General features: G+C 42.4%; 1 protein-coding gene across 4 annotated transcripts in view; it reads right to left on the reverse strand.

The window, feature by feature from the left end:
- The window catches only part of CILK1 (ciliogenesis associated kinase 1), a 60,796-nt gene that overhangs the window by 44,287 nt on the left and 1,365 nt on the right, over positions 1–15,144 (reverse strand). The window contains exons 1-3 of one of the 4 annotated variants that reach the window (XM_084623163.1): positions 13,144–13,316; positions 12,347–12,396; positions 3,862–4,121 (exon numbers count right to left, since the gene is read on the reverse strand). In XM_084623163.1, the coding sequence (XP_084479289.1) occupies positions 3,862–3,962 (101 nt within the window). In that variant the 5' untranslated portion in view covers positions 3,963–4,121; positions 12,347–12,396; positions 13,144–13,316. Of the gene's footprint in view, positions 1–3,861; positions 4,122–12,346; positions 12,397–13,143; positions 13,319–15,144 lie in introns of those variants that run through there. The other 3 variants (XM_084623165.1, XM_084623166.1, XM_084623164.1) reach the window with 3 other exon arrangements.

The following is a 15,144-nucleotide window of genomic DNA, read 5'->3' on the forward strand; positions in this document are numbered from 1 at the left end:
CTTGATTATCACTACAAAAGTTTTTCTGATAATAGCTCATCTTAATTAATTAGCCTCTTACAGTTGGTACGGCTACTTCCACCTTTTCATGTTCTCTGTACGTATATAACTCTTCTTACTATACGTTCCATTCTATGCATCCGATGAAGTGGGCTGTAGCCCACGAAAGCTTATGCTCAAATAAATTTGTTAGTCTCTAAGGTGCCACAAGTACTCCTGTTCTTTATTAAAAAAAAAACAAAAACAACATACTTGTATAACTAGGTCTATTTTTGTTCCTTCTTTCCCTTGCTATTTCCTCCTTTTCTGCACCTTGATTTCTTCTTGTGCCTTCTATGCCTTTCCCTTCTTCTATTCCTCAATTCCTTCACTTTTCAGCATCCAGGTTTCCTCCACCCTTTTTAATTGCCCCCTCCCCTGAAAAGATTCTCTCCCCCACTAACTTCACCAACTGAGACCTGTTTTCCTGTCCACTTTGGCCTCTCTCCCCGACCTATTAAACAACATTCCTCTAACACAGCCAGTTTCATAGTGATGGGTCTCTCTTTACTTCCAACCTGTAATAGTATTTATCATGTTACAACTGTGTAAACATAGTGTGTTATGCACCACCTAAGTAAAGCATGCTCATTTCTTTAAAATGCAGTTAATTTCCATAGTAGATAGTGTGCGCGCACAAGAGCTTTGTCTCACCTCAATACAGAATCACTAACTGCTACTGCAAGCGTTTTTCAACTTGGAAATGACCTTGGTATTTTGATATTTTAAAAAAAATCATTCCAATTGGTTTTTGTTTTGTTTTGCAGTGACTGCACCATGCCTGAAGATGCCATGCTTTTGGCTATCACTTCTACGGCGCTGGTTTGTTCCACAGGATCTGTTTGGCATTATGATGAAACCTCAAAGGGAAGTGGTTGCTAGCAAGGTTTTGGATAGCAAAAAGCACACTGCACAAGTTGGACGTGGAAACCATGCTACAGCTGTGGTGGCTACAACAATGGTGGAAAACAGCCGTCCAACATTGCTTCTAACCCTTATTAACTAATCTAGGTTATACTGTAGTGAAGACAAGACAGCTGTAGTTTTAATCCGCATTAGCTGGTTGAGGTAAACCCCTAGGTAGAGCTACCATGTGTCTACACTAGAATGTAAAATGGGTTAGTTTAACGCATTTAAAAATACACCTTTCTTCCCCGAGTGAAAACACAGCATCAGCAGTCTTTAACATGGCTAGACAAGCACCGTGAAAACCTCCGGCTGTGTCTATGCTGCAACTCTTTTTTTTTTAAATTATTATTATTATTAAAGTAGTGGATTGGTCTTTTACAACAGAGGTTCTCAGCCTTTTTCTTTCAGAGCCCTCCGCCCCACATGCTATAAAAGCTGTAGGGCCCAGCAGGGGTGGGGGGTAGGGCCCTCGGGGCAGGGACCTTGAGCATAAGATGTAGTTTGACTTCTATTTTGGGGGTGGGGGGTGCAGGGGCCAGCAGGGCCTGAGCCAGCTACGCATGGTGGGGTCCACAGAGGGAGTACCACCTCCACCACCCTGATTCACCTCAGGAAGCCACCCAACCTGTCTGGGTTGGGGAGGCGCAACCAAAAATCATAACTCAAAAAAGGTGCGTGTGTGTGGGGGGGGGGCGGTGCATAGCACAAAAAGTTTGAAAACAGCGTAGGGTGCAGGGAGAGGTAGCTAGGGACTGTGTGCTGAGAGAGGTCCTGGCTCCTGGAGAGCTCTGACAGCCACAGAGCTAGGTCCCCACACCCAGGCGGCTCTTACCGGCTGCCTCAGCATGAGCAAAGGGGTCTGGGAGCTGAGGAGCAGCTTCAACCCTGGGCACCAGGAGACAAGAGAATGCTGCGACTGCCTGCTCCATAGCACCAGCCAGAGCAACAGCCACCCTGCACTCCCTGGATCTAGCTTCCCTCTTCTGACCTGGTGGGGGGGGGGCGAGGGGAAGCTGCCCAAGGGGCTGCCCTGCTGCAGTTTCGGGGGGCAACACTCTCCTTTCCCCCTCCCCCAACTCTGCCCAGGGACTCAGGGCTTCTGCCCCATGGGGAGCACCAGGGCTTAGGGCCCCAGATTCAGACCTGCTGCTCCCAGCTTCAGCCCCATGGGGGTCCCCGGGGATGCTGGAGCTGTGGCTCTAAGTTTTGGCCACAGGGCCCCATGGCCCTCTTGAAAGGGCTCAGGGACCCCCGGTTGAGAACCACTGTTCTACAAGCAACAAAACATCTGACCCAGAACCAGAAGCTTGCTCCGCACAAACTCTCAAAGTCAATAGGAGCTTTGTGAACATGGGGCCAAATTCTGCCCTCAGTTACCAGACTTACACCAGTGTGTCAATACGGAGTAACTCCTTTGTCAAAAAACAGTTACTTCACGGTTATACCAAGAATTTGGCGCAGTGAGTCTATATGATTGGATTGTTCTGCTATGGAAACAGTAAGAAATGTTTTCCAGATGAATTGTCTTGACACCCAAGCAGCAACAATAAGGGCTAATGTTCAGGACAGAATGTTTCCATCTGTTAGAGAGAAAACACACACACACCCCCCCCTCTTGAAACAGGAAACAAAGCATTTATGATATTGGGAGGTGGGTGTGGGGGGAGAGGGAGGGTTGAGGTAAATTCATTTGAGTCTTACCCTTTCAAGGGTTTGTGTACACCTGAGGGTTTGCCAATTCACCTGAGGAAACAAAGGTTTGGCTTACACTTAGAAGTTAGGTTGACTTAGCTACTTCGGTTGCGTGTATGAAAAATATACACCCGACTGACATAGCTATGACCAACCTAGCCCGCTAGTGTAGACACAGCTATGTCAAGGGCAAAATACATCTACTGGCCGTTGTTCAGGGAGGTGGTATTCCTACACTGAGGGCACAAACCCTACCATCTGTATAGGCTGTGTCAAAATTAAGGGATTATGCTGGTATAGTTACACCACCATAGTTATGCCATTATAGTCTCCGTAGCGTAGATATACTCTAACACATTAGTAAAGGCTAGTTTTGACTGGCACAAACATTTGGGGAGTGTCTACAAGTGCCATTTCACTCAACATAGATAATGTAATCTATTAGAAAACCATGTGTAGACATACTTTCAAATACCTGATTTAATCACAAGATTAAAGCTCTTTTTGCCTGCATCTATTCCCATGACAGATTTGCAGTAGTAACTCTGCTTTTCGCTAGCATGAATCTTTGCTCACGATCCTTGCAACGGCCATGAGAATAGCACAGCTGACCTGCTATGCTATTGTAGAGCGGTAGTGTAGATGCTTCCTATGGCAACGGAAGGGGGTTTTCCCCATCACTCTAGGTAATCCATCTCGCTGAGCAGTGGTAGCTAGACTGATGGAAGCATTCTTTCATCACCTTAGCTGCATCTACACCAAGGGTTACGTTGGCATAGCTCTGGCACTCACAGGTGTGGATTTTACACACTCATAAGCAACGCAGTTATGTCAATTTACATTTTAAGTATAGATCAGGGCTTAGACAGGTGGGCCATTTAAAAACTAACTAAGTGGTCTCTGAAGCTGTTAAGTGAGGCACTGGAAATTAAGTAGGCCTCTCAAACAATTTGAGTGAAATGTGAGGGCTGTGTATTACAATGGGACATAAGTAACAGACAAAGGTGACCTAATCAGTTCACTCCTCAGTACAATAACTGTCACTGGGTGATCAGACCATTCATTTTATGTCCCATATTTAGTGGCTGAGAATTAAGATGCAGAATTGTATATTCTCAGACCTTGTTACAAAACCAATTGTATATACACTGAACACATGATGTATATTAGTTGGATATATATCAGTGTAATACTATTACATCAAGGAATAAAGTGACTCACTTTTTAATGGCAATTAGCTCCCCAGAGTCAATGCTTCTCCCTAGGAGGACGGACCCATATGTCCCATCACCAAGCTGTTTGATAGTAGTGTATCTATTCATGATGTTGATCCTTTGGCTGCAAATTCATTTCAGTCCTTAGTACATGCTTCCCTGCTGCTGATGTGTTTCTCCTCTGAGCGTAACCAGTTCTTTCTGTGGCAGTACTCAGGACTGCACGAATAGCCACAAGAGTCATGTTTTCAAGGCTCAGCCTCTGGTCTGAAATACAGAACACAATCCAGTGGATCTGGATTATTTGCATTTTTCAAAGTTGTCTTGTTTACAGCTTCCTTTCTTCCCAAAGACATCCAGAAGCACAAACAGGCTTTTTTCCTGGTTGTCTAAAACAAAAGAGACAGATTGGGTCTGGCCTTAAAAAGGCATGTGCACACGGAGACCTCCCACTCCTTTACACCCTCCCTTCCCAGAAGCCTGCTGCAATTGCAGGGCCTGTAATTAGCATCAGACGTGATGGCAACCCCAATGGATAGCAATAAGCAACACTACAGTTACCAAAAGCACAGAATGAGTTCTCATGGTCTGGAAATAGCAGCCCCATCAAGGGAACTGAGCATCTCTAATTACGTGGCAGGGTACCTGTTTTAGTAAAATTAACTAGCAAATGGATCAGTAACTCACAGGTCATACTGCAGTCAGTGCAGAGCTCTGACAAACCACCTTTCCTAACTTTCCAAGATGTCCCTCAGTGCAAGGGGTAGAGTCATACATATCCTTTAAAGGGAAAAGATACTCAAGACAGACAAGACCACATTTACCTCAAGGTTTTTACCCCAGGGATAAGTTTGGCTTTAGGAATACTTTATATATCCAAATTACCTACCAGACCCATCACCCTGACACAGTGCAAATAAAATAATCATATAAAATAAAAATGCGTATTAGCTTTTCTAGTCCAACCCCTTCCAATGGCCCCTATGCTTAAATCAACTTACTTACAAAAAGGAACAAAACGTGACCTATACAATGTAAATTAGTCATACCCTTCGAATTAAGCTAAATAGTGGGAACAAGAATCACATCTGCAAGCTTGTCTGTGTTATGGTCAGTTCCATGCCTTCTTACTCCTCCATTATTTAGAACTTAATATCATCTCTGAGCAGAAGAGCAGCGGCTTTTGCCTTTGTAAACTGTGCGTATAGATGAATTACATGTCAACAGATTTGCTGCAGTAGCAATATGTCCATACATGCTCCCTGTGCTGACTTAACTAGGAAAACAGATGACCGCTTTAGTGATGGAGAGAGCTAAGCTGCAAATAAATCTCTTGCATCCTCCTTTCCCAACAAACAGGACAGGTTGCCCAATCGCTATCAATGTCACCAGTACATAAAGATATACTCTGCAACGATGCTGGCATCAACAGCAGTATGTTACAATAAGTTGGGATGGTCCAATTGAATTAGATGTTGGCAATTTTTTCCCTTTGTCTTAGCAGTTAAGCACTGCCATTGGGAATCTGTAAACCTAATGCACGGATGTGGGAAAGAAATCCGCTAATGTCAAAACAGCTTTTGTCAGTTTATGTATCATCTATGGAGGAGACAATCACTTTCCCTACCTAGAAGCCACTTATACTCCTTGATTCATCAGAATTTGCCTCAAAATCCACACTTTGATGAACAATTGTGCTGCATCAAAGCTTCTTAAACTTTTTTAAATCTTGAAATGGAAACCAAATGCAAACAATGCAGACGGGCTGCACAGCCGGAACCAATGTTTTTGAGAGGTGTGAACTGCCCATTCATCCCAATAGACTACTAACTGAAACCTGAAGATAGTAATTTAAATGTCAACAGGGTATTTCACTCTATAATTTGAGAAGAAATATCCAGTAAATATGTATAGCTCACAATCATAGCCTCCCTCAAAGGTCGGAAGTGTAAGATATATTTAAAACAGAATAAAAAGAGGGGCTACTGTACTGATTGTATTATTTATTTTTAGGTTTACATTAAATACTATAGGTTTGTCAGTAATTTAAATGAAGGTGCCATAGAATTCCCCGCAGGCATACCAGAATACTGCAGAATCAAGGGACATTGTCACAGAATTTAGGTCTGTTATGCCTGATGACTTGCCATGGAACATGCAAAACATGGTCCATAGCAGCAGCAGTTTATGGAGCTTTGGAGTACCACTTGCTTGTTGGCCACCTTATTGGGTAACTGGGTATTCCAATGTGAAAGCTTATGTGATTTAACCAAAGTCTGAGGAGTCAATGGCAGACCCAGGATTTTAACTCCGACTCCTTGCTCCCAGACCTGCGATCGGACCAGTAGATCTCTCAATATCAATAGGTCTTTCAATATCAAATTTAGACAACAAAGCAAGACTCCTTGTGTTTTTCTATCAATGAAACGGTGATAAATAATAATGGCACAAGAAAGGACTTTGTACAATTTTGAACTAAACACAGGTAAAATCTGGTAGACTTTGTAGAAGTACTCTCCTCATGAAAGGGTCATGATGTATTAGCATGATGCATTAGCCTACACAATAGAACAAATATTTAATAACAGGCTCTTCAATCTAGCAGACAAACATAACAGGATACGCTGGTTGGAAGCCGAAGCTAGACAATTGCAGACTGGAAATAAGGCATACATTTTTAACAGTGAGGGTAATTAACCACTGAAATAATTTTCCATGGGTTATGGTGGATCCTCCACCTCAGGAAAAAATTTTAAAGCAAGGCTGGATGTTTTTCTAAAAGATGTGCTCTAGGAATTATTTTGGGGAAGTTCTATGGCCGGTGTTATACAGGAGGTCAGACAGAGGATCACAATGATCCCTTCTGGCTTTGGAATCTCTGAATCTAAGGCTAGGTCTAGGTTACTGGTTCTACAGCAGCCTGTGCTGTCGCAGTGCTGTACCACAGATGCTTTCTACAGTAACAGAAGGGTTTTTTTCCACCTCTCAGAGCAGCAGTAGCTAGGTTGACAGATAATCTACTCTGGGGTTTAGGTCAGCTTAAATATGGAGCTCAGGAGTTTGAATTCTTCATATTCTGAGGGCTTGTCTCCACTTGAGGGTGGATCGATGCTGCAGCAATCGATCCACCGGGGGTCAATTTAGTGGATCTAGTGAAGACCCGCTAAAAAATCAACAGCCGATTGCTCTCCCATCGACTCAGATACTCCACTGGAACGAGAAGCAGAAGGTAAGTCAACAGAAGAGTTTCTTCCGTTGACCCAGCGTGGTGTAGACACTGCAATAAGTTGACCTAAGGTAGACTCCAGCTACGTTATTCACATAGCTGGAGTTGCAGAACTTACGTCTACGTGACCTCATAGTGCAGACCTGCCCTGTGTGACGTAGCTAGGTTGACCTAAAATTTAATTGTAGACCAGGCCTAAGAGCCTTGACGCAGCAGAAGTGAATACTCCCAGAGAAGGAGGATCATTCAGCAGAGATGATGCTTCCTCTCCTTTGTGCTCCTGCCTCATCTCTTCCTGGAGAGAAGGAAGAGGCTTTTGGGGCCTAAATCACCATCTGCCTCCCTTTGCTTTTGTTAGGCCTATGGTGTCGTTGACAGCATCCCTATATACCTCTTGCAATAACTTTCAGTTACATGCCTAATGTGCAGGATTAGATACAAATTTCAAACCATGAGACTAGAAAATTAAGTGAAAAATACATGTTAAAAAAAATCACACTGTTTTGCATGGAAGTTAATGAGGCTCCACATGGTCACAGACGTCCGCCCACATATTGCTCAATGCAGGATCAGGGCCTAGTTTTGGATGCCAGTTGAAGAGGTTTGGAACCTGAAGTCAACTGGAGTCCTAGGTTCTCTGAACCTTGGAAAATCTGGCTCTAGGTGTTTCAAGTTTGCTAAACAGGAATTTAAGTACCAAAATTAATGGATACGTTGAAACTTTTGGTCCAACTATTTGGACAAAGAGATACCCACAGAAGCAATGGTCAAGTGCACAAAGTCTGGGAAACAAGCAGGGAGAACTGGAGGTCCTGGCAAAGTCAGGGAATTATGATGCGATTGGAATAACAGAGACTTGGTGGGATAACTCGCATGACTGGAGTACTGTCATGGATGGGTATAAACTGTTCAGGAAGGACAGGGAGGGCAGAAAAGGTGGGGGAGTTGCACTGTATGTAAGGGAGCAGTATGACTGCTCAGAGCTCAAGTATGAAACTGCAGAAAAACCTGAGAGTCTCTGGATTAAGTTTAGAAGCGTGAGCAACAAGGGTAATGTCGTGGTGGGAGTCTGCTATAGACCACCGGACCAGGGGGATGAGGTGGATGAGGCTTTCTTCCGGCAACTCGCATAAGCTACTAAATCGCACTCCCTGGTTTTCATGGGCGACTTCAATCATCCTGATATCTGCTGGGAGAGCAATACAGGGGTGCACAGACAATCCAGGAAGTTTTTGGAAACTGTAGGGGACACTTTCCTGGTGCAAGTGCTGGAGGAACCAACTAGGGGTGGAGCTCTTCTTGACCTGCTGCTCACAAACTGGGAAGAATTAGTAGGGGAAGCAACAGTGGATGGGAACCTGGGAGGCAGTGACCATGAGATGGTCGACTTCAGGATCCTGACACAAGGAAGAAAGGAAAGCAGCAGAATACGGACCCTAGACTTCAGAAAGGCAGACTTTGACTCCCTCCGGGAACCAATGGGCAGGATCCCCTGGGAGAATAACATGAGGAGGAAAGGAGTCCAAGAGAGCTGGATGTATTTTAAAGACTCCTTATTGTGGTTACAGGGACAAACCATCCCGATGTGTAGAAAGAATAGTAAATATGGCAGGCGACCAGCTTGGCTTAACAGTGAAATCCTTGCTGATCTTAAACCCAAAAAAGAGGCTTACAAGAAGTGGAAGATTGGACAAATGACCAGGGATGAGTATATAAATACTGCTCGGGCATGTAGGAATGAAATCAGGAAGGCTAAATCACACCTGGAGCTGCAGCTAACAAGAGATGTTAAGAGTAACAAGAAGGGTTTCTTCAGGTATGTTGGCAACAAGAAGAAAGCCAAGGAAAGTGTGGGCCCCTTACTGACAGAGGATGTGGAAAAAGCTAATGTACTCAATGCTTTTTTTGCCTCCGTCTTCACGAACAAGGTCAGCTCCCAGACTACTGCACTGGGCAGCACAGCACGGGGAGGAGGTGACCAGCCATCTGTGAAGAAAGTAGTAGGTCGGGATTATTTAGAAAAACTGGACGAGTACAAGTCCATGGGGCCAGATGCGTTGCATCCGAGAGTGCTCAAGGAATTGGCGGATGTGATTGCAGAGCCGTTGGCCATTATCTTTGAAAATTCATGGCGATCAGGGGAAGTTCCAGAAGACTGGAAAAAGGCTAATGTAGTGCCAATCTTTAAAAAAGGGAAGAAGGAGGATTCTGGGAACTACAGGCCGGTCAGCCTCACCTCAGTCCCTGGAAAAATCATGGAGCAGGTCCTCAAGGAATTAATTCTGAAGCACTTAGAGGAGAGGAAAGTGATCAGGAACAGTCAGCATGGATTCACCAAGGGAAAGTCATGCCTGACTAATCTAATTGCCTTCTATGATGAGATAACTGGTTCTGTGGATGAAGGGAAAGCAGTGGACGTGTTATTCCTCGACTTTAGCAAAGCTTTTGACACGGTCTCCCACAGTATTCTTGTCAGCAAGTTAAGAAAGTATGGGCTGGATGGATGCACTACAAGGTGGGTAGAAAGTTGACTAGATTGTCGGGCTCAACGGGTAGCGATCAATGGCTCCATATCTAGTTGGCAGCCGGTATCTAGCAGAGTGCCCCAAGGTCGATCCTGGGGCCGGTTCTGTTCAATATCTTCATTAACGATCTGGAGGGCAGTGTGGATTGCACCCTCAGCAAGTTTGCGGATGACACTAAACTGGGAGGAGTGGTAGATACGTTGGAGGGTAGGGATAGGATACAGAGGGATCTAGACAAATTGGAGGATTGGGCCAAAAGAAATCGGATGAGGTTCAACAAGGACAAGTGCAGAGTCCTGCACTTAGGACGGAAGAATCCCATGCACCGCTACAGACTAGGGACCGAATGGCTAGGCAGCAGTTCTGCAGAGAAGGACCTAGGGGGTGACAGTGGACGAGAAGCTGGATTTGAGTCAACAGTGTGCCCTTGTTGCCAAGAAGGCCAATGGCATTTTGGGGTGTATAAGTAGGGGCATTGCCAGCAGATCGAGGGATGTGATCGTTCCCCTCTATTCGACATTGGTGAGGCCTCATCTGGAGTACTGTGTCCAGTTTTGGGCCCCACACTACAAGAAGGATGTGGAAAAATTGGAGAGAGCCCAGCGAAGGGCAACAAAAATGATTCGGGGTCTGGAACACATGACTTATGAGGAGAGGCTGAGGGAACTGGGATTGTTTAATCTACAGAAGAGAAGAATGAGGGGGGATTTGATAGCTGCTTTTAACTACCTGAAAGGTGGATCCAAAGAGGATGGATCTAGATTATTCTCAGTGATAGCAGATGACAGGACAAGGAGTAATGGTCTCAAGTTGCAGTGGGGGAGATTTAGGTTGGATATTAGGAAAAACTTTTTCACTAGGAGGGTGGTGAAACACTGGAATGCGTTACCTAGGGAGGTGGTGGAATCCCCTTCCTTAGAAGTTTTTAAGGTCAGGCTTGACAAAGCCCTGGCTGGGGTGATTTAGTTGGGATTGGTCCTGCTCTGGGCAGGGGGTTGGACTAGATGACCTCCAGAGGTCCCTTCCAACTCTGATATTCTATGATTCTAAGTTGAAAAAAGCTGCTGGTTTTGAGTTTTTAAACTTGATCATACCTACATTACTAATACCAGGTAGGCCTTTTCAACATGAAAATATTGAACCCATTTAAGGAAGTCAATTTCTAAGCTGATTTATCTCAACCAGTACAGTTTTCTTGTTAAAGAGGCCTTAGGGTTTTAAACTTTTTCCAGTAATCCTATTTCCTGTTCACCATTTATGCTCGGTTTTCACTTTATGGTTCTCTCAGTTTGGATCATGGAGACAGCCTAGCCCCAAATGCTACAGGATGCTCCATGCAGATGTAGTTCCTACTGACCTCAGTGTGACCTGGCAGTAGTAGCAGGAGCATCTGCCTGTGTAGTGCAGCCCTAGTCAGTTTCACTTTTGCTTACTTTCTGGCTGCCATGCCCTAGGTAAAAATTACAGGAAATTTTTTTGATGTTGAGAGTGGGGGGTTAGGGTTGGCTTGAAATTCTACAAAATAGTGGGGTTTTTTTGTTTTGTTTAAAAAAAAAAAGAGTAAGGATTTTCGGTTTTGTATCATTTTCCCCCCCTACATCAAAACAAACCATAAATTTTTGGCCTAAATCAAAAGTACAGAGTCCCTTAAAAACAAAATTATTGCACATCACCCTGAAAACAAGATGTTAATTACTATTTACAGGGCATTGTGAACTGAAATTCAGGCCAACAACTTTTTGTAAACTCAATAGAAATGATTCTACAACACTTTTAAAAATGTCATTGTGATAGTATTTAAGCAAATAAAATATTCCCCTCTAGTGTCTGAAAGACAAACATTACAGCACTGAGAATCTGAAAGTGAAACTGACTATAAAACAAATTGAAACTGACTTCATTAATTTTCATTGTCAATTTTAAAAATTCTTTCAACTGTGATAATCTAATTTGTTGTTAGTAATCTGCAAAGAAAGTGTTGGCTTAGAATATATTGTTTTAAGTTGACACGATTTAGTTCTGTATCTGTAAAGCATTTTGAAATATAATATGAAATATAATAAACTAGCTTGAAAGAATCTCTTAAGAATGAAAAGCTCCTATTGACAGTTTCATAAAAGTTTAAGTATGAGTCACATCCTCTAAAACTTCTGGCTACCAACAGTAGGTAAGCCACAATGCGAAAAACATCCTGCAACTGGTAGGCTCCTCACCCCTACCATCACCCCCACAAGAAGGACAAGGATTGATTCAGAGTGCCATCCTGCAAATGTGTACGCAGGTGAGTAATCCCACTGAAATCACAGACTTCAATGGCACTACTCATGTGTAAATTTACCCATATGCACAATGTTTGGAAGGTCAGGCTGTTAGAAAGAGTAGGGAAATTTTACAAACATGTATGATACCGAGCTGGATTCATGTGATGATGGTATGTATCAATGGATTTTTCTTTTCTGTTTAACAAAAGTTACTTCTAAATAAATAAATACAACACAACATCTAAAGCAAATGAGACACTGCTAATCCCTATGACGGAGTTTCAATTTTATTATTATTATTATTTTTTAAACCCTGCAAGGATGGAGGCAATAGCACAGTATTTATGAAATTCTGGCTCTCTGTAAAGAGATTTATCTGAAATCTGGTAACTAGCAACAGAGAGAGCTAGCAGCGTCCTAACTAACAGCACTTTCCATGAACACGCATGCCATTTATTAGTAAAAATAAAAACTATTTACCTTTGATGAATCCAGCCCATTGTATGGTAATCACTCCGTATTACACAGCTCTAGCAAAAGAATAATTAAACTCCATTATAAGAGTTTACTGTAATGCTGTCTATACAGAGATCAAATTTAACATTTGCCTTATGATTTGTGTACATGCAGTCTTAAACTATCATTTTCAAAGCAAAAATGAAAGACAATTCGTCATATTTGTAGGCCACACGGCATGTTCCCCATAGAATAATTTTCATATATGCTTACATAAATGAAGTCACATTAAACCAAAACACCATCTGAAAATCAAATAAAAGATGGTTGCTACTAAACAAGAAATTAGTATCTTGAAGTCCCTCCCATGCAGGCCTAGTGAGAAAACTTTCATGTACAGCTCTATTTTAAATGTCACAAGAAAAGGTCTAAAATCATGGTGTGGGGAGGAGGGTAGACAAATGACGTTAAAGAAACACAATGTGAACACCAATCCAAAGCAGCTGATATTCTCATTTTAAACCCAGCTATTAGAATCAGGGCAAGATCCACACAACAGTGGAAAGAAAAACACAGGGGATTAACTTGATTCTCGGGCGTCTCTAAATCTGTCATCATGTCTAGGGACATTTATGTTATAACCTACCAATACTGCTCCAAAAGACAATTTTTAATTGCTCGTAGAGCCCTTAAAGAGGATTTCTTGCAATTTGAAAGTAATAGAAAACCTGGTAAGAGGAGCAGTCAGACAGTTTGTACAACATGCTGTTTACATCTAGGAGAAAACTGCATTAGTAAATCACAACAAACACAGTACACACCCAGCTACCAGAAGCCATGCGGCAAGTCCATCTGAGGGAAGCCAGGGCTGATCTAGCTGCCAGAGGATCATTGCACTGAGGCCGAGAAGAAAAAAGGAGTTTTCCACTCACCAACCAGGAGAAAAACAAACAAAAGACAATGTGGCTACTAATCAGGGACAACCAGGAGCTTTCCCTGGTGAAAGCTACCCAGCAGCTCCCCTCTCTGGCCTTTCCTTTGCACAGTGCACTCGCTCCACAGCACTGTAGCCAAACAGCATGGGATTCATTTACTATATAGACAGGGTTAGGGTTTTTTTCCATTAAAAACAATCTCCATGTGAAAGAATCTAATAATTTTTAAGACAAATTTAAATATAAAAAAATAACAAGCTAATGCAAAAAAAAACCAAAAAACCATTAATAAATTGTTACCAAGCTCATATTGAGCCAGTAAGCATAAATAATTTATAATGATAAGCTAGGCCCTAATCCTACAGTGAGCTGTCCAGGATTCATCAACACAGAGCAACTGAGATCAAGGCCTGATCCTTCATTCCTTGTGCACCCAAAGCGCCCACTGACTTTAATATAGGGCTGAATTAAGAACTGGGACATGGAGGAGAATAATCAATTGGACACCAAGTACTTAAGCACCAACATCTTTGCCAGGAGAGGATGTCTTCTCTCTTTCTCTCCCCTCCTCCCTCACTCCATTTTATACTTTTTTTTAAAATGGGGGAAACTGAGGCACATAATGATTATTCCCCCACCCCCCAAACATACAAGACAGTATGTGAGTGGGGCTTGGAACTCAGGAATGCCACCTGCTCGGCCTTTCAATGTTACATAACAATATATTCTGTAGTGGAATACATACATTCAAAAAGTCTGACTTAATATAACTCAGTGACATGAAGTAATAGTTATTTCACAGTGGCTTTCTCAAACTGCCTTAATTTAAAAGTGTGATAAAACTTCCAGGAAAGTGGTTTAAATATTTGAGAAGTTAGATTTTATCCCAGACACAGATTTCAACATATTTGCGGCATTTAATTTTATTTTATTTAAAACAAAAAATGGTCAAATTCTGCCTGCAAATAAGCATGCATAATTCTTAGTGAAGCCAATAGGAGTAGTGTATGAATCATAGAATCATAGAATATCAGGGTTGGAAGGGACCCCTGAAGGTCATCTAGTCCAACCCCCTGCTTGAAGCAGGACCAATTCCCAGTTAAATCATCCCAGCCAGGGCTTTGTCAAGCCTGACCTTAAAAACCTCTAAGGAAGGAGATTCTACCACCTCCCTAGGTAATGCTTATTGAAGGGAAGAATCTGGCATTAAATCATTGTTGTAATGTCTCACAACTATGTATATAATTGTATACCCCAATTTTACAAAATTCTACTAGCCCATTCACTTGGTGTAATCTGTAAAAAGAATATAAGAATATAATTAATGTTTTCATATTTATTATTGAGAAGGACACAAGTATATTTTGTGTGTGGGATGATATATGTTCATGACAGTTCTGCAAAGCTGTTATCTGCTCCTCAGTTATCCAAAACTCTCAGCTGTCTAAAACAGTGTCATATCCCCTGAGGTCTATTTACACTTACTCTGAAAATTTCCACAGCTATTAGAAACCTCTGTTATCCAAATTTACTCATTTTGACATTTGGCTAATTGAGACACCACTACATTTATTATTTTTAAATAACAGGTGACCTGGAGAGTTTTGCTGAAATTTTTTTTAAAGTTCTCAAGAGAGAAAATCCATATAAAGCATGGCTATTACTAAATATACTTAGCACTAACAAAATTAGGCCTGGATTCTGCAATTTGTTCCACATGGATACATCCTGGTGCCCATATGGAGCCCCAGAGAAGTCAGTGGGGCTGTGTGCGGTTATAGGGGTCATCCTGCATGAAAAAAAGTTACATGATCAGAGCCTTAGAAATAAGCTTTAGGCTCTCAGTCATATTCCTACTGAGGACTTTGGAGTTTTGCTGTTGACTTA

The sequence above is a fragment of the Lepidochelys olivacea genome, assembly GCF_965140295.1.
Source record: "Lepidochelys olivacea isolate rLepOli2 genome assembly, chromosome: 3".
NCBI classification, from domain to species: Eukaryota; Metazoa; Chordata; order Testudines; family Cheloniidae; genus Lepidochelys; species Lepidochelys olivacea.